The following is a 27,433-nucleotide window of genomic DNA, read 5'->3' as shown; positions in this document are numbered from 1 at the left end:
GTTGAAGTAAACGTTCGGTTAATAGAAAGGCGGTTGTACATCTATGGTAAATGCCTTCGATTGATCTGTAGATGGCAAACAACCATTGAGATCGCTGGGCGTCAATTAGCTGCATGATTTACTTGCCGCAAACACGACCGAGGTACAAAACGCGTTTTGTCGTTTTATTGAGAAGTCGAGGGCGGATGTTTGCTCAGATGTTCTTGCGGATAATCGTTTTGGTTTGTTTAAACACTACCCACATTATGTGATCGTACGAACATAGTTGGTTTACTTTATATTATTTCCAGATTTATTATTAATGAGGTGATTATTTCAATTGGTGACTCACTCGCTTGGCACAAGCAAGATGTTAATAACGAATTAATTTAATATAAAAGGCGCACTTAGACGTATAGAATTCTGCAGTTATGAGTTATGCCTCTTTTTTCATCGTATCACGTTTAGCGGTTAGTGATCGTGCTCTGCATACACTTGCATCACATATTATTATCAATTGAGAACACGACAATGAATGAAAAGTGATGAGTGTACATTTCGGGAATTTATTAAGGTTCGTGCCCAAACACAGGGGACACGGAGATCCTGGCAGCCTTTTAACCTCTGTCTCATACCGGAACACTCATTTGAAGCACGTATGTGGGAGGTCGTGGTAAAGTTGGTTAAATAATCTGTAATTCAACGATAACGGTCTCACTTGCGACTCAAATACGTAAACAGAAGTCAAATTAATAATTTATTTCATTTGATGTAATATACAATGCCGATTTTGTATTTGACAAAAATAAAAACGTAATGAAAGTGGAAATATGTTTGCAAAGCTAAAGCCAAAACTCTGTCTCTACATAATGCTTTTACAGTTGTTTTCATGGAAAACAGTTGTAAGCTTCTATTTTAAAACTAATCAATTTCCGGAAATGAGGTTAGTCAAGCAGCTGCTTACGGCCAATTAGAATACTTCTCACGTTCTAGGCCGGTGGTGTATTCATAGCAAGTAAACTCGATACTTTGTTGGTTTTGCACTAAGTCCTCGCGTATTTATGGGAACTATAGCTAAAGTGAAGTGGCACTGGTACACATGAGCGCTAGATTAACATGATGAACTTGAACCTTAAATTTAAACAACAAGCAAACTAGACATTCGAGCAATATGGACCAGTTGTAATAGACAATCACATAACATATAGATCACATTTTCTTATCGTGATGACAATACCTTATTTTATACGTGTATAGCCAGACTATATTTGCTACAGTTGCTGATTTCTCAGAAGGGAGACGCTTGTGTTTGTTGGTATACAAAAATAAACTTGTTTCAAATTGTAATCGCTGTGCCAGGTACAGTTATACAAAAAAACATTCAGTGTGTTGATATTTAAAATTACTCCTGCTTTATTTATCAACTGCAACCTGACTTGTAGCCCCCTCAGTCTGCTCCCTTACGCACTTGGGAATCGGTAGAACCTGCACCTTGTTGTTTTCTGTTGACAAAGATGACGAAATCATTTGACGCTCTTGGGAATTTCTCCACTTCATTCTTCGGTTTTGGAACCAGATTTTTACCTGTTTAAAAAATGAACAAAGCATTTATATTATAAAACATATTTTACTTTTATGTTTTTAAGGTTTTTAAGGTTTAAAATCATTGTTCTCGGTGCTTAACAAGCTTGGCATTCTGTGTTTTCGCAACCAGGTTGTATTACGCAGAAATGCTTTCGAGGCCCTGACTCGTTCCTAAGGTTAATTTGGGTCGATACGCACAATAAACCAGGAGTCAATGAATACGCACCCCTCAACAAATAAAGCATTGCCCCAGCCATCACTTACCAATTAACCAAGACAGCTACACAACATCATGTAATAACCTAAACAAATTTTACGCAAGCCGAATCGCTCTCTTCGAACCTTTAACCAAATAACCACGCATGCCATGCAGAATATGCCAAATAACAATTTTGTTTTAAAATGAATTTGTCGACTCTTGTGCCTTACAGTTAGAGCGTGAACTGAGATATCCTGTTATTGAGGACAAATTTTACATTGGTACTTTTATTCCTTTAACGGGTGTATTATTGCTGATTTAAAAAGTGCATACTGACATTAAAGCAGTGCATCAGTATCAAATATACGGATACACCTATATAACGATTCCCGGTCAAGGCAGTTATGGTTGCGGTGCTGTGAAAAATTAAAATGGACTTTTCCGGTTGAATAAAAGTAAACTTATGTCTAAAAACAAACGCAACGTAAAATCTTTTGGCAGGGTTGCGAAGCATATGGTACCGGATATCACTTTCCTTTAATGCACACCTTCAACTACAACGGTAATTTTTACAATAGCCACTTATTAGGGTAGCAACTGTAAACCTTGTATAGCCTATACTCTATGTTTTGACGGGGTAGAAAATAATGGTCAAGTCAGTGTATACATGTTCGCGCTTCTGTTTATCCCGATTTTGCTTGCACGATGACAGATGGACGGACAACAACATACGTCTTAAGTACGTTATTAATGGGCCTAACTGTTTAGGGTAGGATGCGTGGTAATCAAATTATGTGGTGCAGGAAATTGATGACCGAGTGTTATTTGAGACGAATTAGACGAGGCATAAGATGCTGGTAGCGGTAAGTTCCGCGTTTTGTTTTCATTTCAGTCGCAGAGAAACATACCGAGAATTTATTACCGCACCTGGGAGTCTTTTAGGCCAAGCTTGAGCGCTAACTTCTTTCTATCGGGCTTCCCAATGTACTTTTGGAGCTGAAACTTCTTTTCGAGTGCTTTCCTCTGATTATCAGAGAATACCGCCCTTCTTAGCATTCCGCGGCGACCACGCCCACGAACCGCCCCCTGATACCACGTTGGCAGAATTGGGGCCACAGGGTTCGAGTGCACGTATGTTCCGTGGGTGACTGGATAAACAAGCAAGGCCGATTTACTATTTAACAACGATAAACACTGACTATCGTGGTGTGTTTAGCAATAAGAAATTGATAAATTTTGTTCATTTTGTTACCTCCTAGTAAAAACGTCAAAAAACAATATTGCGTTTTAGACGTGTTTACATTGAGATATTGTTTTAAAAATGTTCGAAGTGTTTCACATTCAAAAATCTCTGCGAGCTTAAGTCTTTAGTTGGATGTATATCAGCACGAGCAAATAAAAATCCGTAAAAATGTATTTATTGCTTCATATAAAATATTTGGTTTCACCAAGTTATATCTTGTCCTAAACATCTCCATGCTAAACATTGAAAAAAACAAATAAAATCTAAATATTTAAAAAAACAACTGTTTGTACAGCGTTATATTGCGATTTACCGTAATGTGGATATTGTGTAACCGGGTGTTGAGAATACGGATGACACGCTTGTGTAATCAAAGTAGATCTTAGATCTTGTGTGTGTGAATCTTGCACGTGACCATGTTGACAATCAGTTGGCGGTTGTTTTTTTTCTATAAACATACCATTTTTTAGTTGGAGGCCATTCAGTGTACTTTTTATAAACTCATCACATATTTTTGGTTTAAAACTTATAACCTGTTTTGTTTATGGATGTCCGAAACGCCGTTATATGGCAGAAAAACCACAAATTGACTTAAAGGAGCTCTGGCTACTACCAGGTGATACAGGTCAGGGGTTGAGAACAAAAGATCGGCGAATAAATGACAAATGGACGTGATCATTAAACAACACGGGTTCGGTTACTAGCACCCACCACCACGTCATTGACCCTTGCCATTAATTAGTAACAAAGAGAATACTAGGATACAAGCTTGGCGTTTCAGGCTGGAAATTAGATTAAGCGATCAACTAAGCGGTCAAGGCTACGTGCGTTCAGTGTCCACAACGGACTCACCGGGGTGGTAAGGTTACCAGGGGTCACGAAGACCAGATATTTAAGAACTATCTTTTGATTGTGAACCTGTGTGTACAGGTGTGTATGACACTGGAGGAAATGGCCGGGTCGTAAGGGTCGAGTCCAAGCAAGATGACCTATTTATTAAACTTACCTAAGTTAAAACGTGGGTGATTAGGCTTATTTCTATTTTTTGATGTTGTTTTAAGCACTGGCGTATCGCATCGCTACAAAAATCATGATGTTATGTTTTATTCATTACGAGCACTATAGCAAGTTATCAAAATTGTTTTGGTGAAAATTGTGAAGTCTTCAACCTATAACTTTTAGGCCGAACAATCTAAATCTAAATTCTATGATCAAAGTGTGGAACATAGATATTGGTTATGACGAGACAAACACATCGACAACAAAGTTATTTTGTGGGATCGCCGCTTTTAACAACCTTCTACTAAACCAACAAGTTAAATTGGCCAGAACACTCAAGCATATGTGGAAACATTCAAATACATGATCGCGTGTATCGCAGACTCAAAAAGTTGTTAAACTTACAAAATTAAGCTATTCGCTCCATAGCACAGCAGTAATAATAATATCAGTTGAGTATTCGAACAAATTTAGAAAGGACGTACATTGCTCCAAAATAAGGAGAATCTCCCGACTACAAACGAGTCTAAAATCAACTCAATCTTTGTCATAAACCGATATTTCACGTCGATTCGTGTCACCGTTCTCTTTCAGATGCTAAAATGAATTTTTCACCGCTTTGAAGTAGCTAAGTCCGACATTAATCGCGTTATAAAGGCTATTTTTTCGTAAAAGATCGACTTCGTTTGCTATTGTCACTCGATGCCGCAATTGTTAACTGTTCGCTTTATCCACAATGTCTTTGTCGAGCACTCAAGTTGAAATTTATTTGTTTAACGGATGTTAACATCGATTTTTCGTCTTTGCACCTTTGGAAAATGGCAAACACCGCAGACACAATGCAAAATCTTCATGTTTGCAGTAATAGATTACTGGAACAAAGAACCATTTCATTTCTAACTAATGTTTAACAATATTATCGGCAGAACGTACATACGTTTTGGTGCTATATGTGGTGCGGTTGCTTTGTGTTAAAAGTGGCGATGTTTAATATAAAGGTGAATCAGTATCCAACAAAAAATATATATTATTATCTGCCAATTCAAAAATCAAAATGACCATCAATTTTCCAAAAAGGTTATAAAATGTAAGTACAGATGTTTCTGATTTAAAATAATTTGCACTTGACTTAATACCCAATTAAATAATTCTCGGTGTCTAACTTAACCGGAACTTTAACTTACCTGAGTTTAGCGAGCTCTGATTTTTCGAAATGGTATCCAATGAAAGAATAGTGCTTACTCCAAACTTTAGGTGGGGCTTCTCGTATTGCTGTTTTGGGATGGTTTCAGTTGATGTTTTCAATACTTGATCCCGAAAATTTGATTCCTGGAAATTCCATGCGTTCCTCGAGTATTGGCACCGCAATTTCGTTGCATCTGTTGGCTGACGGGTGTGATTTGTATCAGAATTTGCAACGTCTTCGTCGGCGATGGATAATTCGTGCTTATCTGCTAGTGTTAATAAAGAGAGAGGTCTTTTAATGCCGTTCAGGTTCTTTTGATCTTCGAATCTATTTGCAGATGACGAATACTCGGATTGGTCGAAGTTGTTTTGCACAACAGAAAGCGGTGATTCGAAATACTTCATAGGAAAATTTGGCAGTCCAAAGCGGCTAGGAACCCCACCATGAACAATTTGCTCTGTTGCCATCTGCAAATATTCCGAGTAGATCGAGAAATTCGGCACCCTCCAGGCGGGATTTTGGAACACCCACTCCGGTGTAAGTAAAAAGTTCCACCCGAACTTTACGGCGTCAGGGCCTGGAAAGGTCATGGTTTTCTATGAAATAAATTATAACTTGTTTAAACCACCACTGTACGACTTAAAGTGCTTCGCAAGAAAGTCAGAGACGGTCACTTGCAGAATTCCCAAATGGAATTTTTCGCATACGTTTCTTGATTTTAATGCCGTGTGGATTACAGAGGCGTCTTGCTCACCCAAAATGGCTAATCCCTCATTTTTTCTTTTAATTCTCTCGTTTCTTTATCCTGGACATTTGAATTTATGTTAGCCTGTGGAAGAAGCAGCGTGGCAACATTATCTCCAAAAGAAAAAGGCAAAGGTATAATTCTAACTCATCGCTATAAAATAAAATTATAATTTACCATTAGTAAACTTTAAACCACATCTCAATCAACATTAACCATTTAAAATTCCACTTGGAATAAAGATGTATTTATTTGTGCTGCTCCTTCCGTAAGAAATAATGGTTAGCAATATGCACGTGCCAACTGATAAGGTCACATGTTGATGAAACCAATCAGTCACTACCTGTAGTGAGCGCTAATGGTCTGTCGAAACCTGACAACATGGTTAGGTGGTTTATAGCAGATCGTTTCTACACTGTTGCGTTTGATTTTCAAAGCCAAACTGCTTTCTTACTGAACGAAGACGGTATTTGAGGACTATCCTTTGTCGTTTTTTTCGCTACATTTCGAAGCTTTACCGCGAATGTAATAGTACGTGACTGAAAAACACAAACACGACCAATTCGTTTAGCTAAACGGGTTGCACTCTCACCTTTTAATCTTTTAAAAGCTAACTGTTAAGCGAAAGTACGTGTTAGGGATTTTAAAAAGGTGTGAAATTTGCATTATGGCCATTTCGTGTACCGAAATATTGCCAATTTTAATACTCGTTGTTTTACGAAGCAAAGAAAGTCCTTAAACAACTTCACCAATTTGTTCATTAAAGTAGAATAATGTCAATCTGTTTTTCCGTTCACAGTAGGAGACAGACTGAAGTAAAAATACTACATTATTGACTTAACGTTTTCTGTTGTGACGTCAGTTACTCGAAGCACTCCGAGATGATATAAGCTGCCACGCCTCATCGAGAACGTCTTTAACCGCGCAGCATTGAAAACTGTGTACGAGTCCCAATTCAATAAATCACACGATTGACATCAAAAAACTTGTGCAGTTACGACTTCTCAGTCAAATCAACAACCAAACAAACGAAATCAAGTCGTTCGTGTTCCTTGCTACGTTTATGATAAGATATATTAGTTAGAAATACCAAAAAAGTGTGAAAAAAAAATCGATAATAAATTTAGACAAGATTCAGAAAAAGTAAAATTAAAAAAGTTTTTAAATTGAAGATGTATTTTTAAATATTTATCATGACCCAACCGATACTGATTCCAATTCATCCCGACAAATTCGGAAGTAAAACATGTCCACCCACCATCGACGTCCATTTTAATGTTATTGAACAGTTTTACGTTTCTGAAAAAAGGATTTATTTTCACGAATATTTAGAAAATAGGATTTATTGTTGGCAACATTAATATAAAGGTTACTTTTTCTTCAATAACAAACTGACAGTTGTTTTAACAAATAATATAGTAGGGTGGGGGAAGATGGGACACTTTGTCCGACGAGACTTTTTTATTTTTTTTTACGGACCCCCATTTAATGATAATCTGGAAAATAAGGTTACAGAATTATTTGACAGTATTATCACGACTTTATAAAACGCCCGTCAAAGCAGATTACTGTTTTTAAATTTTAAAAAAAAATATGTAAAATAGAAACAGTATACTTTGAACAGGTGAAAAAATGTAAAATAGTAAGGTGCTATTTTTCAACGCTCGCTATAACTCATAGAAGCCGAAGAATTTTTTTAGTTTGCGTGTGCGAACGATTAAATTGGTTTTATAGCTTCAAAAAACAACCTTGAATATTTCGTACAGTTTGATTTTGTCTCATAAAACTAGTTTTCGTTTAAAAAAAAAACACTGAAGTATAAGCATGATGAAAATCGGCAGGGGTCAATATGACTTTAATTTGAGATAAAAACAACCAAAAATCGGTTTAACGTTATATATATTAATTTTACATGGCAAAGAAACTAGCACAGCCTGTTAAATTTGGTAGGTTAACTACAAGTTGCAGAATACTGCTAATGTAAATATATTTCAATTTAGAGTACCATCTTCTCCCACTTTGTAGTTTTGTATGTTTTCATTGCCAAACTTTGTAAATTTGCTTTTAATTTAGTAATTTATACCTCAGGGGTAATTAAACTATAAGATACTAATATGATAAAAAGATAATATTTTGAAAATATATTCGAAATTTGGTCATTTGCACTTGGTGATAATTTATAAGAAGGGGCTTGTGCCAAAAACAGAGTAGTAATACCCAATTTGTAGTAAAAATAAAAACTTTATCAATAGTTATAATCAATTTTCTGTTATTACAAGTTCATATACATTTGTAGGTTACAATATTTATCCATTGATGTTCGAACATTACGCATTGTCGTTCAAACAATACCAATTGTTATGCAATAATATAATGTATGGGCAACATGTAAAAACTATAGCAGTAGGGCAAGAAAAAGAATGTTTCGACTTAATTTTCAAAGCGTACAGTATTATTTCGTGTTATTTGTGTATATTCCTATTTATAAATAAATAACTCCTCGTGTGTTTTATTATATTTTATTTAATTGTTGTCAATTCATAAAGGAATGATAGTACTAATTTGTGGTATTATCAAAAAAACGTCATCTTTTTTTATTTTAGAAATATTTGGCAATATGTGCTTAAGTGTCCTATCTTCCCGTATTATACTATAAATAAAATAAAATAAATTAACGGAAAACGTGCCCTCCTTGTTAGTATTAACTCGTCGAATTCGATTAGTGAGTGGGGGAAGATCGGACATTTTGTCGGGCAAGACTTAAATTGTAACTTTTGTACGGACATCCATTTAATGCTAATCAAAAAAATAATGTTAGAGAATTATTCAACAGTATTATCACGACTTTATAAAATGCGGGTCAAAGCCATAGAGATACTAATATATAACATATATTAGTATCTCTATGATCAAAAATGTTTAAACTAGATTTTTAAAAAAGTAGTTAATAATCACAAAGCAAATAATGCTCTTTCCATAAACTAGAAACTTGTAAGTAAGACAGTTTTCTGTACTTTTTTGGTTTTGTTTACCTAAAATTGTAATTATAAATAAACAAGAGAGCATAGCTGTAATGAATTAGCAGGTATTGCATTTAGTATAATTTCATTTTAATTAACCCTTATTACTGTCCCGGTCCAACCAGAGTCGAAGAAACACCGTGTAGTCCAATTTCCGCCATCTTTTTTTTCCAAAATTAAACAAAAGCGGTGACTTTCTCAATGAATTTAAACGAACTTGTTAGGTTTAGTTTGCGATTTCCTTTTGCGAGCAGGCGAAAAATAGCTTATATTTATCTTATCAAACATTCTTTGGAAAAAAATATAAAAATTACTCATATTAAAATGCCACAAATTCAACGCTTCTAAGTCTCGTTTTTGACTTTTTTTAATACAGAAAACAAATTACGCATATTTTTTCCAAACAAATATATTCTTAAGTCCAAGTTTTCCTTTAAGATATCAAAAACAAGCATTTATACCTAGTGTGTTATTTTGGGCCCGAATTGGCATTCAATTTGTCTTTTACGCAACATGGGTTGGACCATTTGGTATTTTTATGGGTCTGCGTTTAACTAAGCTCGATCAAAAACAAAAGTAAACAACAAAAATACCAAAAAATAAGCAACAAAAGTTCTGGTTGGTATTTGTGACCATGTACCAGTAGATAGAATGCATTTATAAAGACTACTACCGCCTAAAACTGTCAAAACAAGACAGCCAAGCTCTAGCGGATGGGCACGTATAATTTAAACATAAAGTTAGATAATATCAATCAAAGAAACATCGAGTGGTCTCACAGCTGCTCCTCTGTGTGTCCAAAATCAAGAACAGGAAAATTGACAAAAACGAAAAGACAGGTAGCCCAGTAACAGCAAAACAACAGTTGTTAAAATACGCTTATTGATAAAAAAGAAGGCAAATAGGAGGGTGGGGCTATATGTTTCTTCTGTGTGAATATATATAAAAAGTGAACATGTAAAGTTTAAAATCGTTATTTAGTAAACCTAACATATACCAGATTATGCTGCCTCCGCAATTTTCAAACCTAATTAATGTTCAATCGAAAATTAAAATTAAAACATAATAACGTCTATGCTTTACAATATGTTTATAAATTCCTAAAGAAAAGTTCCTTTTTTTAAAGAAAAATTCTTTTTTTTACACACAAAAGTAATCAAAAAATTTCAATTTATGTATTCCAGAAGCAACTTGACACCAAAACTGTGTACAATTCGTACAAGCGCTGCAAACCCATCCGCCCGCAGTTTCTAAACGGGGTGAACTGTTTCGCTGTAAATTAAAAATCGCGGTAAAAATATTTTTTGCAGGAAAACCATATATAGTGTTGTTAAGCTGATTTTGAATAATTGTAGACCAACTTTGACCAAAAAATGTTTAAAACTGTTTAATATGTTTAGTATATAATTTCCTGGATATTTTGCTCATTTACTATTTAGGTTATAACAATAAAACGTAGTTTTCAACTTTTCGCCAAACAAAACAGGATACCGGGCGATTTTACATTTGTGTGTGAATCCCTTGTCGGCGGACGTGTCGGCCGATAATCGCTCTCTCCCAGCCTTTGTTTTTACCGCTTGTAGTGCCTTTATAGAGGGTGCCATGATACTCTCTTACCTTTATTGAGCACGTAAGTGCTCATAAAGAACATTTTGCAGCGAACAGTTGTTCTTGTTGTTGTATTTTTAGGCGATTTTTTCAGCACTCATTTCAATTTTTAACTGTAGCGTTTACCCTTTAATCTTTTGATTAAAATAATATCATAAAATATTTGTTATAAATTTTGAAATAAATTTTCAGATTTAAAATGGCATATTAAGCGAATAACGATTGCTTTACTGTTTGATCAAAAGCTACAATCTTAATCCTTATTAAATGATTGTACAAATCTGAATTGAATTATAACCCCCTATGTATGAAGTATTACTCACTAGGCAAAGTTTTTAAACAGTTCTGCATATACAATGGCCCAATTGGCGAGTAATTAACAATTAACTTTTTGGTTTTGTTAAGCGTTAAATTGAAAATGTACTCTATTTAAATGATTCCACTTAATGAAATATTTCTAACTAGGCATATTATTATAATTCATAACGTATAAAATCGTTGAAATATTGAATAATTATCGATCATGACGCTTGCAGGTCAAGAAAACTGCCATTCAATAGGAAACCATTAGTAACACAGTAATCGGTAACTTTTGGCTTTGTTTACGTTGTAGTGCAAATATAAATAAGTGTATATAGTAATATTCTCCAATAACTTTTAATAATAAAAAGATAAACCCAAGTGTTACGCCGGGCGAGGTTGCACTCGAGACATTATAAATATGTGCTTACGCGCCTAAAAACGGTTATGCTACGATTTCAAGTCATATACGACCTGTCGAAACACTGGTAATTCGTTAAACTGTCTGGGAATTTTAGAATACGCGTGTTAGTGAGATAAGGAATCTACACAGCTATAGACGCCTGTATTAAACTGGGGGCGCATTGAAAGCGCTATATACTCTTATACTTATTTATCATCGATTTTTAGTGAAACATCATATAATTAATATTAAATTCTACTATAACCTAGATACTGCGTTATTATAGTTTCTCCAAATTCCCCAAAACAAACGTTCTTTTAGCGACGACAAGGATAACTAGTGTAAGATTATAATTCAACAAATAGTGCAAGTTGTACATAAAGCACACTTACACTTATTCTTTACCAATCACCTAATCCTCATAATAAGTTCCATGAGTTGTAACACGTGAATAAACGCGTTTCACCTACTGCTCTACGGTACCCAATGACAAATGAAACTTTTATACTGCATTTCGCACAAGCCACTTCCCATAAATTATCTCCATAAGTGCGTATAAACCATTAAGTTTAAAATAAACCTTTCAAAGTTTGGTATAAGAAACCTACGCAACTAATATATTAATAATAATACAGTAGGGTGGAAGAAGATGGGACACTTAGTCCGACGAGACTTTTTTTAATTTTCTTTTCACGGACCCCCGTTTAATGATAATCAGGAAAATAAGTTTACAGAATTTTTCGACAGTATTATCACGACCTTATAAAACGCCCGTCAAAGCTGATTACTGTTTTTAAATATTAAAAAATATATGTAAAATAGAAACAGTATACTTTGAACAGGTAAAAAAGTGCGAAATAGTAACGTGCTACTTTTTAATGCTCGCTAAATCTTAGTAAAGCCAATGATTTTTTTAGTTTGCGTGTGCGAACGATTAAACTAGTTTCATAGCTTCATAAAACAACCTTAAATATTCCGTACAGTTTGATTTTGTCTCATAAAACTAGTTTTAGTTTTGTAAAAAAAAACACTGAGATGTGAGCATGAAGAAAATAGGCAGGGGTCAATATGATTTTAATTTGAGATAAAACAACAAAAAAATATCGGTTTAACGTTATATATATATGAAGTTTACATGGCAAAGAAACTAGCACAGTCTGTTAAATTCGGTAGGTTAACTACAAGTTGCAGAACACTGCTAATGTAAATATATTTCAATTTAAGTCCCATCTTCCCCCACATTGTAGTTCTGTATGTTTTTATTGCCAAACTTTGAAAGATTTGCTTTTAATTTAGTAATTTATACCTCAGGGGGTTTTTAACTATAAGATACTAATATAATAAAAAAATAATATTTTAAAAATATATCGAAATTGGGTCATTTGCACTTGGTGATAACTTATAAGAAGGGGCTTGTGCCAAAAAAAGAGTAGTAATAACCAATTTGTAGCAAAAATAAAAACTTTATCAATAGTTATTATTAATTTTCTGTTATTACAAGTTCATATACATTTGTAGGATACAATATTTATCCATTGATGTTCGAGCATTACGCATAGTCGTTCAAACAATACTAATTGTTATGCAATATTATAATGTATAGGTAACATGTTAAAAACTATAGCAGTAGAGCAAGAAAAAGAATGTTTAGACTTAATTTTAAAAGCGTACAGTATTATTTCGTGTTATTTACGTATATTCCTATTTATAAATGCACTTAATAATTTAAATTAACAATGATTTTAAACTGTTCCATCTTATCCTGTGTGTTTTCAAATTTTTAAATTTCACTTGTTGGATCGCTAAATAACGTGTGTTTTATTATATTTAAATTGGTGACAATTAATAAAGGAATGATAGTACTAATTCGTGGTATTACCCAAAAACCGTCATCAATTTTGATTTTGGAAATATTTGGCAATATGTGCTTAAGTGTCCCATCTTCCCCCATTGTACTATATTATATTAGTAGTATTGAGTTTATTTGTCTCCTCGATTACGTTAGCGAAGATTTAGAAAAATTTAATATTTTAAACGGAAACCCAACATATATATTGGTTCGGCGCCGTAGCACAGTTGGTTAGCGAGCCTGTATCCAACCAAAGGTAGTATAGGGGTTCTACATATTTTCACATCGTCTTGACCAATCGTTATTCATAAACATGTCTAGTGATTACAGCTCTCTTGTATTGACCCATTTTGTCGTTTGGAAAACTGGCGACGGAAAAACCTATGACGTATTTCACTTCCAACTTTCCAAGTCTATGAAACTGTTACTAAAGTAACGTCGAAACATCAATTATCACCATATATGTATAATTCCAACGAAAGTAGATTTTCTGTTTAAACTGAGCTGGTAATTTTCTATCGAATGACACAGATTGTTAAGGGTTATTACTTGAATCACACATTAGTCAGATTGTTAGGAGAATCGTAGTTTCCTTGTAAAGATAAAATGTTAAAATGTAATTTGTAAAAAGATTTAAGGTATATTTACGTTTGCAAAGGGAAAAGTAAGTATTATAAGTTATGCATAATACTTATTGACTCCGAGTTCCGTCTATTTATACTTTTTATTAGCTGTACTTTCTTTTCACACTTGACATGTAGCGACGTAACTTTTCTTCCAACTTAAAAACAACTTTAGTTTGCACACTTATAGAAGAACTGTAAAGATATTGCTGAATGATACGGCACCAATAAGAGTGAGAAACAAAAGGTGACTCATTCAAAACGATATAAGCGAAACCGTTTCCCTACCATATATCGACAGAAAAAGGTTTATTTTGATGACAAGTCATATTCCACAACCGTTATATAAACTAATAACAAGTGAGTTTGCGATATGCAGTCGTCGCCCTTTTTTTCGACGACTAAGAGTATAGCTGCTTCAATCGTAAATAAGTCATACTCATGGGAGTAGATAGCTGGTGTGGTTAGCTGTTGTTCCTGAATATAGCAGTTCTTTTATCTGCAAGTACGTGGCATCGCAGATTTTGTTTCAAAACAAGTAAAGTCTAATTTGTCATTTACCTTTGGGAGTGAGTCATTTTTGGGGAAACAATTTTTGCACGCCTTCTGATCTTAACTGGTGCGTGAAGCACGACAAACAAAGAGAAGTGCCGTGCTTGCAAACTACAGACGCTGACATATCTTTCCTACATTATAGTATACGCACAGGGAGTATAAAGCGAGCAGACCGTGAGTAAGTATCGTTATAAAGTTTTCCTAATTTGAAAGTTGAATTAGATCTCTTGCCTACAATTTACGCTTAGTTTCTTTCAGAAAATTTATCGCTGTTAAACTGAAAGATATAAAATGAAGTTAGTGTTTCTTGTGTTATGTCTTTCGCTTTTTGTGGGTTTTATCGCCAGCGCTCCAGCTGGCAGGCGTCAAAGAAATCGAAATCGTTACCGTAATCCAAGGGTGCTGAGAGTCAGAGGCCGTTGGACTCAGCGAGATATCGCAAATGCTGAATCGGCAGACAGTCCTCAATATCGTTTCGATGCTAATGGTCAAGGGTGGTATGTAAACCCAAATAACAGACCAGCAGCTTTGAATGCACCACCACTTGGGGCGCCTGGGGCACCAGCAAGATTTGTACAGTCATTTAGATCGCAACTCAACGTTAAATTCGGAAACAACGGTCCTCCTGGAAGGGTGGCTCCTAGTCAGGTAATAAGTCCTCCAGTTGGTCCTGCCCCAAACCCAAGCATCGGTGCACGAAGACCTGACAGCATTGTGGAACTGACCGACGATGACAAAGAGCAAATAGCTCTTGTAAGTTTCATATAAATAAAATAATATTTAGTTTTGCAAACCCAAGAAACAGATTTTAAAAAGTTTAAAATTTGGTGTTTTTGGTTAAGAAACTCATATACAATGTTTAAGCGTATTTATCATAGGAATTTTTCGTGAAAGCAAATTACACTTCCAATTCTCTCACCGACAAGACTACGCTTGTACGAACGATGCAACGAAATTATGGTCTTCCTATTACAGGTAATTTATTTTATGCAACTACAAGTTATTTACCAAATTTGAATTGAACTTTTTAATATTAAAAAAATAAATGTTTAAATTGCAATAACTCAAACATTTGTGGTTTTCAGGGAGACTGGATGATACGACTGTTACGTACATGATGGCACCCCGATGTGGCCACCCCGACGCACCAGCAGAATTCAACACCTTCCCTAACCGTGATAGGTGGACATCAAACACTGTGACCTATAAGTGAATGACATTTTAAAAATATGCCTCATAATTTATTTTCAAATTATACACGATGCTTGTGAAATTTTTCTGTATAAAACATCGATGTTAATTTACTCGCAGCACAATCCAATTACGTTGCACATTACATCATAGCTATTTAACTCTTAATCTTCAATACGACCGGAAAATGATACAATTTCCTTCAATAGAATGGGTAATTCCGATGTATAGTGTCGGTTACACCTGGGTACCAAACCAATCACTGCACGCGCTCGTAAATTCAATGAAGGATTGTGTTGTTCGCAATATGACGTCACACATAAGTGTTGCGATAAACAAGATTGTATTGGCTGTAGAATATTTTGCATGACCCAAACATGCATTAAGAAATTTCTATTTTTCCTGATTTTGGATGTTTTAAAATTAAGTGAGAAATTTAAAGCGAACAGAATACAGCACACCCACACGTGGCGATGTCTAATTTCGGTTAATGATCATTTTGTACAGAATAACGGGATACACACCAGACATGAGTCCATGCCGTGTTCGTAACACATTCAAGAGAGCATTTAGAGTGTGGGAAGAAGCAACTGCTTTGAACTTCGTCGAATCACAAACTGATGATGCCGATATGATTATTTATTTCGGATATCGTAAGTCAATGCTTTTCAACCAGCAGTGGGCCGAGATCCGTTTTGTGTCGTCATTTGGTTTAGTTGGTTTACTAAGTTTACAAAGTTGTTTAAATTATTTTTAAAAGTTAACATCATTTTATTGTAAAGTTGTCTTAAATTAGCTTGTTAAAGCTTTACATTTATGCCTAATATTGTGGTATCCACAAAAAAAAGCACCAGTCTATAAATATTATTTCCCAGAGGAACACGGAGATGGGTATCCATTTGACGGTAAGGACGGTCTGTTAGCGCACGCATTTGCTGCGGGAACTCATTCGCTTGCTGGGGACGCACATTTCGACGAAGGAGAGTTTTGGACTCTTGGCGATGGTAGAGGTATGTTTTAAATCAAATACATCAATCTATAGTCATGTCTGATGTTTATATGTATCTAGTGGCGGATACGTATTATGGAAATGCGGATGGAGCTCCGTGCCACTTCCCCTTCATGTTCCAAAACGTCGAATACACGACTTGTACAACAGCCGGAAGATCCGACGGAATGGAATGGTGCGCCACCACTCGGAACTTTGATGAAGATCAGCAGTTCGGATTTTGTCCACACGAAGGTAAGCAATCAAAAGTTTCATTCGTATTGAAATTTGGTTTTAAACAGGCGAAAACTGCTTTACCGAGTAGATTACTATAAATGAACAAACTTACCAATCACATAAACAACTATACTGTATGCAACATTATTTAACAATAAATATTTAGCACTGTTCACATATGGTGGAAACGCCGATGGGGACCCATGCACTTTTCCTTTCAATTTTCTGGGTGAAACATACAACACATGCACATACGATGGAAGATCTGATGGATACAGATGGTGTGCGACTACCAGCAGTTTTGATACTGATAAAAAGTGGGGATTCTGTCCTGATAGAGGTATTCATATTATATTTGTTTAAACGTGCATACCGTAGGGCGTAGGAAATATGGACTATTGACTCGATATGTATTCCAAGTGGGACCAAAAACACACAGCCAATTTATATAATTAATTTTATATAATTAATTTATATAATTAAAAGGCGTTTTCGAATCATAGTACTATGAAGTAGGATGGGACACCTTTAGCACATAATATCCAAATATCTTGATAGTGTTTTAAATAATTAACAACGGTTTATAAAAGTCGCGAGTAAACGGTTTTATAATTCTTTGAATAGTCTTTGTTTACTACCAAATGGGACAATACAATAAAGATGAAATGGTCCTTCTTCCCCAACCCTACAATCATGTGCATATTATGTGGGTAAAGACGGCACTCGGCGTGAGACGTGCTTTTAAATAAAATCTCGTTTTACCGGTACCCATTCAATTTCTGACAAACAATTTTACATTATCATTCGACAGTATTCTCACGGTTCAACAAATGCGCAACAAAGGTGATAACTGTTGTTAGAAATTCAAATTCTGTGTTAAACGACTACAACATTTTTCAATGGCTAAAAAAGAACTTCTAAAATTGTTTAGTTTGCAAGTTTGAATCACCGATCCAGTATCGTAGTTTATTAAACAAAAGGGCTTAAATATTTTGTAAAGTTTGATTTAGTCTCATAAAATTAGTTTTAGTTTTGTAAAAAAGCTGAGGTATAAACATAAGAGTCAATATGGCTATTATATATATATATATATATATATATATACTACAATGGGGAAAGATAGGACACTTAAGCACACATTGCCAAATTTTTCCAAAATCAAAATAGATGACGGTTTTTAGGTAATACTACGAATTAGTACTATCATTCCTTTATTAATTGACACCAATTTAATAAAATATAATAAAACACACGAGGAGTTATTTAACTATATCCGCACAACAAGTGAAATTTTACAAATTCGAAAACACAGAGAATAAGATGGGACAGTTTAAAATTATTGTTAATTTTGATTATTAAGTGTATTTATAAATAGGAATATACGTAAATAACACCAAATAATACTGTACGCTTTGAAAATTTAGTCTAAACATTCTTTTTCTTGCCCTACTCCGGCTTACTGCTATAGTTTTTAACAAACAATTGGTATTGTTTGAACGATGTTCGAACATCAATTGATAAATATTGTATCCTACAAATGTACATGAACTTGTAATAACAGAAAATTGGTTATAACTATTGATAAAGTTCTTATTTTTGCTACAAATTGAGTATTACTACTCTGTCATAAATTATCACCAAGTGCAAATGACCAAATTTCGAGTATATTTTCAAAATATTATATTTTTATTATATCAGTATCTTATAGTTGAATATCCCCTGGTTTAAATTACTTAAATAAAATTTTTAAAAGTTTGGCAATGAAAACATACAAAACTACAATGTGGGGGAAGATGGGACTTAAATTGAAATATATTTACATTAGCAGTATTCTGCAACTTGTAGTTAACCCACCGAATTTAACAGGCTGTGCTAGTTTCTTTGCCATGTAAACTTCATATATATAACGTTAAACCGATATTTTTTGTTGTTTTTATCTCAACTTAAAGTCATATTGAACCCTGCCTATTTTCTTCATGCTTATATCTCAGTGTTTTTTTTACAAAACGAAAACTAGTTTTATGAGACAAAATCAAACTGTACGAAATATTCACGGTTGTTTTATGATGCTATGAAACTATAGTTTAATCGTTCGCACACGCAAAAAAAAATCATTGGCTTTACTATGATTTAGCGAACATTAAAAAATGGCACCTTACTATTTCGCATTTTTTTACCTGTTCAAAGTATACTGTTTCTATTTTACATATTTTTTTAATATCTAAAAACAGTAATCAGCTTTCACGGGCGTTTTATAAAGTCGTTATAATACTGTCGAATAATTCTGTAACCTTTTTTTCCTGATTATCATTAAATGGGATTCCGTAAAAAGAAAATTTAAAAAAGTCTCGTCTGACAATGTGTCTCATCTTTCCCCACCCTACTATAACATGTTAAAAACTTCAAGGCAAGAAAGTAAGGTTTAAACTTGATTTTCAAATCTTTTATTATTTTGTGTTGTTTACGTGCATACTTCAAATAGTAAAATTATTTATTAATCAAAATTAACAACTATTTTAAACTGTTCTGTCTTTCAACAGCGCGTGGAACCGAAGGCGGTAATGCAAATGGAGCGTCGTGTGTTTTTCCATTCATATTTAATGGCAACAGTTATTCCGACTGTACGACCATTGGTCGAAGTGATTACAAAAAATGGTGTTCTACCACTGACAACTACGACACCGATGGAAAGTACGGATTTTGCCAAGAGTCCGGTTACAGTTTGTTTCTTGTGGCAGCTCATGAGTTTGGGCACACCATTGGTTTGGATCACTCCAACTCACAGGGAGCTCTTATGTATCCAATGTAAGTTATAGAATAGTTGGTTTTAGCAAAGAACAAACATTAAATCAATTTTCAAATTAATAAAGGTATCAAAAGTTTACAAATTTCCGTCTTCCACAAGATGATGTTAATGGAGCACGGGACCTTTATCCAGCTGCACGAACAACACCATTACAGCCACTTGTTCTAGAAAAGTGTGGCGGAGATTTATCAGGTACAGTGTTAACTATAACAAATATGCTTTATAACGTTAGCTGACGATGCAAGTAGTAAAATATCTTCAAAATATAGTTACAGAAGGGGGGACTGATAGTGGAACCGGGACGGGGACGGGGACGGGGACGGGGACGGGGACGGGGACGGGAACCGGAACCGGGACGGGAACCGGGACGGGAACCGGGACGGGAACGGGAACAGGAACAGGGACCGATGACACGAACATTTGCTCACTGTCCAAGGTCGACGGAATGCTAAAGTTCGGAGACGAAATCTTCATATTTCTGGTTTGTATATATTAAAAATACCTGTTTCTTTCGGAATATGTTTGAATACATTTGTTTTATAGGAAAGTCAATTTTGGCGCTGGAATATAGTTACTGGCAGCAAAAGTGGACCTTATCCAATAAACAGTCAATGGCCGGATTTGCCCGATTCGATTGACGCTGTGTACCGAAAACCGAACGATGGACCTCTTGTGTTTTTCAAAGGTAGATTTCATATCTGATTTTTATAAACACGACAGAAAACTTTCACAAAATAACTGCTTCTGTTATTATCAAATAATATCCAAAGTTATTATCAAATAATATCCAAAGTTTTTTCGGTAAACCTGGAAGTCGTCGTTACAGGTACCCGATATTGGATGTTTTCGGGAGAAAGGCTAATGGCAGGTTATCCGAAGCAAGTGAGTACATTGGGTCTTCCTGCGGATGCCAACTTTAAGATGGATGCCGCGCTTAATTGGCTGCGATCCAAGAACAGGAAGCGTACTTACTTTTTTGTAGGAGATCAGTTTTATAGGTGAATAATTGTAATACAACATTTTAAATAGTAAAAATACTGTACTTCTGGTTAGTGGAGTGAAGAAAAGTGGGACACTTAAAGGGGCTACCAACGAAAAATAAAAATTTGTATATGGATAGAGATGCCCAAATGTGACCTAAAGGTACCATCAAAGTTTCCTAAAATAATACAGCTTTTTAAAAGAAATGCGAAAAATAACTCACTGGAGTAAGAAAAATTCGACTGTTTCGACAAGGCATGGGATTTCCCATAAGAAAAAAAATCACTTAATTTTGATGAAAATATTTCTAATTGGAAATCCCATGCAGTATGCCATGGCCACTTTTTTTACTCCAGCGGTTGAATTTGCGGTTTTGAAACTCATTTTTTCAAAGCTGTTTCGTATTTTAAAACTTTATTGGTACCTTTAGATCACAATTTGAGCATATCAATTTTGATTTTTCGTTTGTATGCCCCTTTAAGCACAAATTCTTTTATATATAAAAAATTACAATATGTGACGATTTTGGGATGATACTCATGATTGTACTATCAAACCGTTGTTAATTCAAAAGCTTATAAAGAGTTTTATTAATATACACCAGGACTTATTGTCCTAATTGCAAACATAATAACTACAAAATTGTGGCGCTTTTAATGTGATTAAGCGAGCATTTAAACTAACAACGTAGTATTAGTAACATATACTTGGTAACTCGTAAGCTGGCAGGAGGTGTATGAACATCCTTGTTATAACGACTGTCGTTTTTCGACCACGCGAGGATAAAGTGAGTTACATTCATTCATTCATTCATTCATTCATTCGTTCGTTCATTCGTTTTTAGGGTCTTCTTCACTCGTTGGAAAAATACTGTTTCCATTTAACATCGAATTTTTATAGTTAAAAACAGTAATCTGCTTTGGTGCGCACTTAATATAAATTTCAGAAATATGTCGGATATCTCGTTACCTTTTGTTTGTTTATAATCATAGGGCACCGTAAAAAAATATGTGTCTCACTTTACATGTATGGGTTTATCTCGCAATACTATACCACTATACTTTGTTTTTTAAATAGAACTTACTTGTTATTTATCAATTATAGGTATAACGAAGAAAAAAGCAAAATGGATCGAGGTTATCCAAAACCGATGTCACTATGGAGACGAGTTCCGCGTAACGTTGATGCTGCGATGGAAGATCCTACAAGAGCACGTAAGTGACTACTTGCGTTTATATATTGTTATGAAAAAAGGTCATAAAGGGTCATAAAATTTAATCTATTTCGGTAAGGATCAACAATATAGTTAGATTGTTAAGTATTATGTTAAAACTTGCTTAAAATTATTCACGTTAAGTAAACAGCCGTCGCGAAACTTGCAACACTAGAATAGGTTAGATATTATTTTAACATTCTTCCAATATGGATGATAGCGGGTGAAAACAACAAAAATGTAAACTGTGTAATAGCTCATTCTCACTTTATAAAAAGTTCTATTTCAGGGTATTCCATGTTTTTCAAAGAAAACAAAATTCATTACTTAAACAACTACAAGGTTGAGGTTCTTCAAATCGATCCTCTTGATATCTGGTTAGGATGCAGAACACGAGTGGCATCAGCTGTACCTCTGCGTGCAGGGCCTTCAAGAGACAGAGGTTCCCCATAAAAAAAAACACTCCATATAGTGTTGTTGTGATATAAATCACATTACATACATTCTGAAAGTTCAGAATTCTGTAATTTGTGAAAATCTTACACACGCGCATTATTTCCATAATATAACACGTCTTCACCGATTTATTGTTGGTTTAGTATAGTAGAATATAGGGGAAGGCCCGACACCTTTTCATTCTACTTTCTCGTCCCAATTGGCAGTAAACAAAGAAAAATCAAAGAATTAATAAATCGTATTCTCACGACTCCCATAGATCGTTGGTAATTGTTTAAAACACGATCAGAATGTTTAGATATTATGGTCCCCGATGTCCCGTCTTTCCCCATTGTACTAAATCGTCGCCTAGCATGCATTGTTTTAATTGACAATCGACTTTGTAATAATTTGATTAATATGTAATTAGTATGATTTTTTGTAAGACATTTATCGAATTATTTACATCAGAGTCCGTATATAAACATGAGTTATTTCATGTCGCCCATAGAAATCACATAGCACACAGCAAATGTTACGAAGCATACAAGAAATACAATCCAATTAAAATAGCCAAAAACTAAAAATGTACAGAAGTTTATACAAATATATATGTAATATTCTTTATCACCTAGATAGTGATATACAATACATGTTTTGCACGCATGTACCTCGATATACTTGGATATGAGTAGAAAGTATACAACAATTGACTGTGTGGATTATTTCTTTTACAATTAAAATTCTGGTGAGAATTTAAAATGTCACCCCATTTATAATATAACTGCTTTATAATTAGTGCCAGAAAAATAAACATGTAAAAGATATTCTGGCAACATACAGTCTGTAGTCCCAGCAACCATGTATTGTTGGTGTTTTAGGACTGAACAGGCCAGAATAATAAACCAAAAAAACTTTAAAACTTCGCTTCTTCCTCGATCTTCTGATCTTTATCATCATCGTCATCATCTTCCATATCAGGAGGAGGGACTACTTCAAGAACTTGTTGAAGAAAACTTGTCAATGGTTCTGAAGTGATATAATGTAATGGTTTAAGTGAGTAATTTGCTGCCACGTGTACATTGGCATGGCTAAAATTAAAGGAATATCACATAATTTACTTAAGAGCCTATACATGGAAAACGGGTTGAATTATTTGTTTACTTGGGCTTCACTTTTTTTATAAAATTCGCATATATTAAAAACAATATATATAAAGATATACATTAAAGTGTTTTTTGATATATATATACATATATAAAAAAATATACTCAACAGCAGTACTGTTAAGTGATGTATGAATTAAAGTACCCATAAACGGTGGGACTTTTTTGAAGTATATCAGCGGGAAGTAGAAGACCAACCCAGCAATGATAAAGATTGCCGCGTAGAGGTATGCGAGTTGTGGACTGTCGATGATTGGAGCCACGATTAAATAACATGACGTAATAAAACAGATTGCAGGAATGGCAATGAACACCTGAGAATGAAACCAGTTTAGCAAAGACATTAATTTGTTGGTTTTGTAAAGTACGTCTTTTGTAATATATCACCGATTTGTTGACAGCTTTTACATTAATAAACGGCGGTTAATCTGAGAAAACATTAGGCGGCAAATACTTTAATTTTTAGTGTTAAAGCTTTATGAAAAAATAGTTATTTTATTATTTTTAAATTTTATTGTTGAATTGATTCTAACAATCAACAATTAATCTCAATTCTACATTAGAACAAAGATGAAACGGATATATGTGGGTATAAAGGTAATGTGCCACATGTAGTTTCACCCTGTATGGACGTTTCCATTCCGGTTTACGAAATCGAAGTACGATGACAGATAGAAAAGTAGCTCCGTAGAAGATCCATGATGCAAAAGTGAAGTAGTCGATTAATGTGGAAAAATTGGAAGCATCTGGTATGATCATCAACAGGGCAATGAAAGACTGTAGAAAATTTGTTATCATACCAACTATTGTATATTAATATTTTAGAATGAAAGGGGACTTAAGCTTAAATCTGATTTACTACTCATTTATCGACTTTTAAATAATTAGCGTTTTCCTGCGTATCCAGCTACAGTATTTGTTTGAACTGGTGGTCAAGACAAATATTGCGATTGTCTTACGTAGGCTTAAGTCAAATAGCTGTACAAACACATGTGCGCTCTATTCCTATAACCGCAACAACGAACTTTTAATGATTGGCAAATTATTCTCGTTCAGACATAAATGTTTTACCAAGTCATGCTTGACGTATATTGTCGTGTATGCAAGAGCGCCTGTTACTTATGGCATAAAACCTATGTAGCGACCATGCTTATTTCCTTTCGTTTAGGTGTAAATATGTTTTAAATATAAGCGCGTTTTAACACCAGCGGAATACCTGTCATTTCGTTTAAAATATTTCTAAATCTTTACTACCGTAATCGAAGATACAAATTAAGTTATTAAATAGTTGGGTGGGGGAAATGGGATACTTAGTCAGACGAGACATTTTTTAATTTTCACTTTATACGGACCCCCATTTAATGATAATCAGAAAAACATTATTACAGAATTATTCAACAGAATTAATTTTTTCACGGCTTTATAAAACGCGCGTAAAAGGGGACTACTGTTGTTAAATATTAAAAAAATATGTTAAATGAAAACTATTTTTGAACAGGTAAAAAAATGCGAAATGGTGATCGAGGTGCCAACTTTGAATGCTCGCTAAATCACAATGAAGCCAATGAAGTTTTGTAGTTTGCGAGTCCGAACGGTTAAATTAGTTTCATAGATTTGTAACGAAAACTTGAATATTTCGTACAGTTTGATTTTTTCCCGTTTGACGAAGTGTCCCATCTTCTCCCATCCTACTATACTTTGTTTAAACACATGGCTTGCTTGTTTACTTACGTTAAATATTAAAGCTGGTGATGGAGTTAGTTTGGTCACGCTTATGTACGAGAATAATTTGAGCATGTGACCATTCCGTCCTGCAGCGTATGTCAACCTACCGTGATATATTAACAACAGTAAACATATATACGATCAGTATAATATACTAATATCAAGCTCATTCGATAATTTTTAAAGTTTTAATTTTTTAACTCTTAGTTGAGAAGATAAATGTAAATATTAATTTTGTGAAGTTAATTTATAAATGAACTTGAAAGTAAACAGACCGTTCTGTTTCTGAATCATGTTTAAGTGTACATGTTTGTATATGAGCAACTCATTAATAATAAAGATTGAGTAGCATGTAATGCTTTATGTCGCATATATGTATATAACAAAACAAGCTAAAAATTGCAGCTTTTGGAAGCAGTAGAACGTTTTACCTGCCAGCAGTAAATGCGCTTCCGTTTGCTGCACCGAAGGTCGAACACGCAACCGCCACTGGTACAATAAAACTTGCTGGTCCAAATACTCGATCACCAAAGGTCTAAACGTTTAATGTAAGGTTTTATCAGCTTTGGTTCGTCGTCGAATGTAACTGGTATTATTCGTATTTATTTCAACAATATATTTTCTTACTATTGCTACAGCACTTGATGAAATAATTTCGCTTGGCGTCATCACAGTGAAGTACGCGATGTTGACAAGAATGTAAAGTACTGTGACCATCGGTATTCCAATCATGATCGTTAATGGGAAATTTCTTAATAGCAAAACAAAAATATAGTAAAAGATTAAAATGTTAATTTTAAAATAAATATTGTTTTACCTGACTGGGTTCTGTAACTCTTCCGTGACAAAGTTCAATTGGTTCCTGTTTAGATAAGAGATTGGAATTATTGATGATAAATAAGGCTACGCTTATAAACTAAACAGCCGAAATCAATGAATCGGTTTGCACTTTTAATCATAATGACCCCATCGAAAGTTGTCTTACCAGCCGTCGTAAGACCAAAGTCCGCTATAAAATGCCACCGCTATGGCTGAAAAGGATTTAGCAGAACCCTCGAAACCATTGGTCAAATTTTCAGTGTGACCTTGACCAAGCATGACGAACCCACCAATAATAATGGATGCTATGATGAGCAACTTTGCAGCAGTGAAGAAAATTTGAACAAAGTTACTGAGCTTAACGCTGAAGCAGTTTATCAAGCTGATGATCACTGCAATAGAAATATATAGACACGGGTGTTATGTTAGTTCAATAACATACCTCACTTATACTTACGTATGCAAAATGCTGCTGCGCATTTTTGTATGGTAGCGGGTGGTGTACAGCCAGGATAGAAAGGTGCAGTAACGTACTGAGCGAACCCAATTGCTATAATTGCAAACGAAGATGGCTTTGTAACAATTATGCTTGTCCACGCAAATAGAAACGCAGCAACTTCGCCATACGCTGCCTTCAAATATTGATATTCTCCTCCAGATTTCTTAATCATCAATCCGAGCTCTATGTAACTCATAGCTCCTGCGATAATGGGAAGCGATTTGTTTAGGAAATGTAAACCAACATATTTTTATATATATAAACAGACAAAATAAACATTACCGAACGTTGCGAGAACCCCACAAGCGGCCCATATACAAAGACTAGCACCAACGGAATGAGCGTGAATCAATATACTGGCAGGTGACATGAAAATACCAGATCCAATCATCGTCCCAACCACAAGAGAAATTCCACCAAGGACTCCCACCTGGTAAGACGTAATTAACCCAACATTCTTATTAAGGATTTTTATAAAGATTATACACTGTTCCTAGGTGTAGCAACCATGCTTATTTCTTTCAACTAAATGTAAATACATATGTTTTAACTGTAAGCATCTTTTAACAACTGTTGTTTAGTAACTATATATCCGTATTGTAGTTTAAAATATTTCTAAATCTTTGCTACCATAATCAAAGAGACGAATAAAGTTATTATTATTACTTGCCTCTTGTTTTAGTTTTACAACATTTTGCTTATCATCTGTTACTGTAGCGCTTGATGTGGAATCCAGGTTACGTTTCCTTACTTTGGTCTCCATTATTGGTGATAGTAGTGCTATAACCTTTAGTAACTGACGCAACCAAGTTTTGGCAGTAAGTGGAAGTACTCAAAACACACAAGTACTTAAACAAGAAAACAGCGAGGAATAAGTAACCAAGGATCTTAGCCAAATATTCGCTGAAAGTGCTACATAGCTTAAACACGTCTACAAAAACATAAGTTTACAAAGTTTTTAAGTACTATTCGCAACCAATCATAGGTTTTAGACTCCTATAGTTGTTATATTTTGTGAACATTATGAATATTACTACTAATATCTGACAGAAATTTAGTTTGTATTGGCCAAATATTATC

At 34.5% G+C, this 27,433-nt stretch overlaps 3 protein-coding genes across 3 annotated transcripts; 1 reads left to right on the top strand and 2 right to left on the bottom strand.

Moving 5' to 3' along the window:
* Nucleotides 1–723: 723 nt before the first annotated feature.
* LOC149738348 (uncharacterized) lies at nt 724–7,215 on the bottom strand. The gene is made up of 4 exons (XM_089875255.1): nt 5,189–7,215; nt 3,319–3,453; nt 2,690–2,910; nt 724–1,563 (listed from the first exon to the last, which is right to left on the bottom strand). The coding sequence occupies exons 1-4, from the start codon at nt 5,778–5,780 to the stop codon at nt 1,393–1,395; spliced, it is 1,119 nt and encodes a 372-aa protein (XP_089731381.1). The 5' UTR covers nt 5,781–7,215; the 3' UTR covers nt 724–1,392.
* Nucleotides 7,216–14,131: 6,916 nt separating this feature from the next.
* LOC149738347 (72 kDa type IV collagenase-like) lies at nt 14,132–22,814 on the top strand. Its single transcript, XM_089875344.1, has 14 exons — nt 14,132–15,046; nt 15,172–15,268; nt 15,379–15,502; nt 15,992–16,137; nt 16,360–16,494; nt 16,554–16,727; nt 16,876–17,049; nt 19,250–19,514; nt 19,580–19,707; nt 19,785–19,996; nt 20,059–20,200; nt 20,342–20,513; nt 21,601–21,710; nt 21,999–22,814. The coding sequence occupies exons 1-14, from the start codon at nt 14,585–14,587 to the stop codon at nt 22,160–22,162; spliced, it is 2,505 nt and encodes an 834-aa protein (XP_089731470.1). The 5' UTR covers nt 14,132–14,584; the 3' UTR covers nt 22,163–22,814.
* On the bottom strand, nt 22,564–27,413 carry LOC149738346 (b(0,+)-type amino acid transporter 1-like). Its single transcript, XM_089875347.1, has 11 exons — nt 27,024–27,413; nt 26,636–26,783; nt 26,312–26,554; nt 26,021–26,246; nt 25,853–25,897; nt 25,663–25,786; nt 25,467–25,570; nt 25,042–25,138; nt 23,932–24,087; nt 23,456–23,624; nt 22,564–23,173 (listed from the first exon to the last, which is right to left on the bottom strand). The coding sequence occupies exons 1-11, from the start codon at nt 27,114–27,116 to the stop codon at nt 23,061–23,063; spliced, it is 1,518 nt and encodes a 505-aa protein (XP_089731473.1). The 5' UTR covers nt 27,117–27,413; the 3' UTR covers nt 22,564–23,060.
* Nucleotides 27,414–27,433: the final 20 nt, after the last annotated feature.

This window comes from Ciona robusta, chromosome 3 (assembly GCF_009617815.1).
Source record: "Ciona robusta chromosome 3, ASM961781v2".
NCBI lineage: Eukaryota > Metazoa > Chordata > Ascidiacea > Phlebobranchia > Cionidae > Ciona > Ciona robusta.
Note: the sequence above shows the minus strand (reverse complement) of the source record. Positions and strands in the feature narration are given on the sequence as shown.

Bases quoted from the DNA above. Each gene is read 5' to 3' on its own strand.
- LOC149738348 (XM_089875255.1), bottom strand. From the start codon at position 5,780: ATGACCTTTCCAGGCCCTGACGCCGTAAAGTTCGGGTGGAACTTTTTA. The intron at 2,911-3,318 runs GTAAATCGCAAT...TTGTTTATCCAG, and splicing joins TACACAATATCCACATTACG to TCACCCACGGAACATACGTG. The intron at 1,564-2,689 runs GTGCGGTAATAA...TTTTTTAAACAG, and splicing joins TTGGCCTAAAAGACTCCCAG to GTAAAAATCTGGTTCCAAAA.
- LOC149738347 (XM_089875344.1), top strand. From the start codon at position 14,585: ATGAAGTTAGTGTTTCTTGTGTTATGTCTTTCGCTTTTTGTGGGTTTT. The intron at 15,047-15,171 runs GTAAGTTTCATA...TATTTATCATAG, and splicing joins ACAAAGAGCAAATAGCTCTT to GAATTTTTCGTGAAAGCAAA. The intron at 16,495-16,553 runs GTATGTTTTAAA...ATATGTATCTAG, and splicing joins GACTCTTGGCGATGGTAGAG to TGGCGGATACGTATTATGGA.
- LOC149738346 (XM_089875347.1), bottom strand. From the start codon at position 27,116: ATGGAGACCAAAGTAAGGAAACGTAACCTGGATTCCACATCAAGCGCT. The intron at 26,784-27,023 runs GCAAGTAATAAT...ACGTCTTACCAG, and splicing joins TTGTAAAACTAAAACAAGAG to GTGGGAGTCCTTGGTGGAAT. The intron at 25,571-25,662 runs GTAAGAAAATAT...TTAAACGTTTAG, and splicing joins CATCAAGTGCTGTAGCAATA to ACCTTTGGTGATCGAGTATT.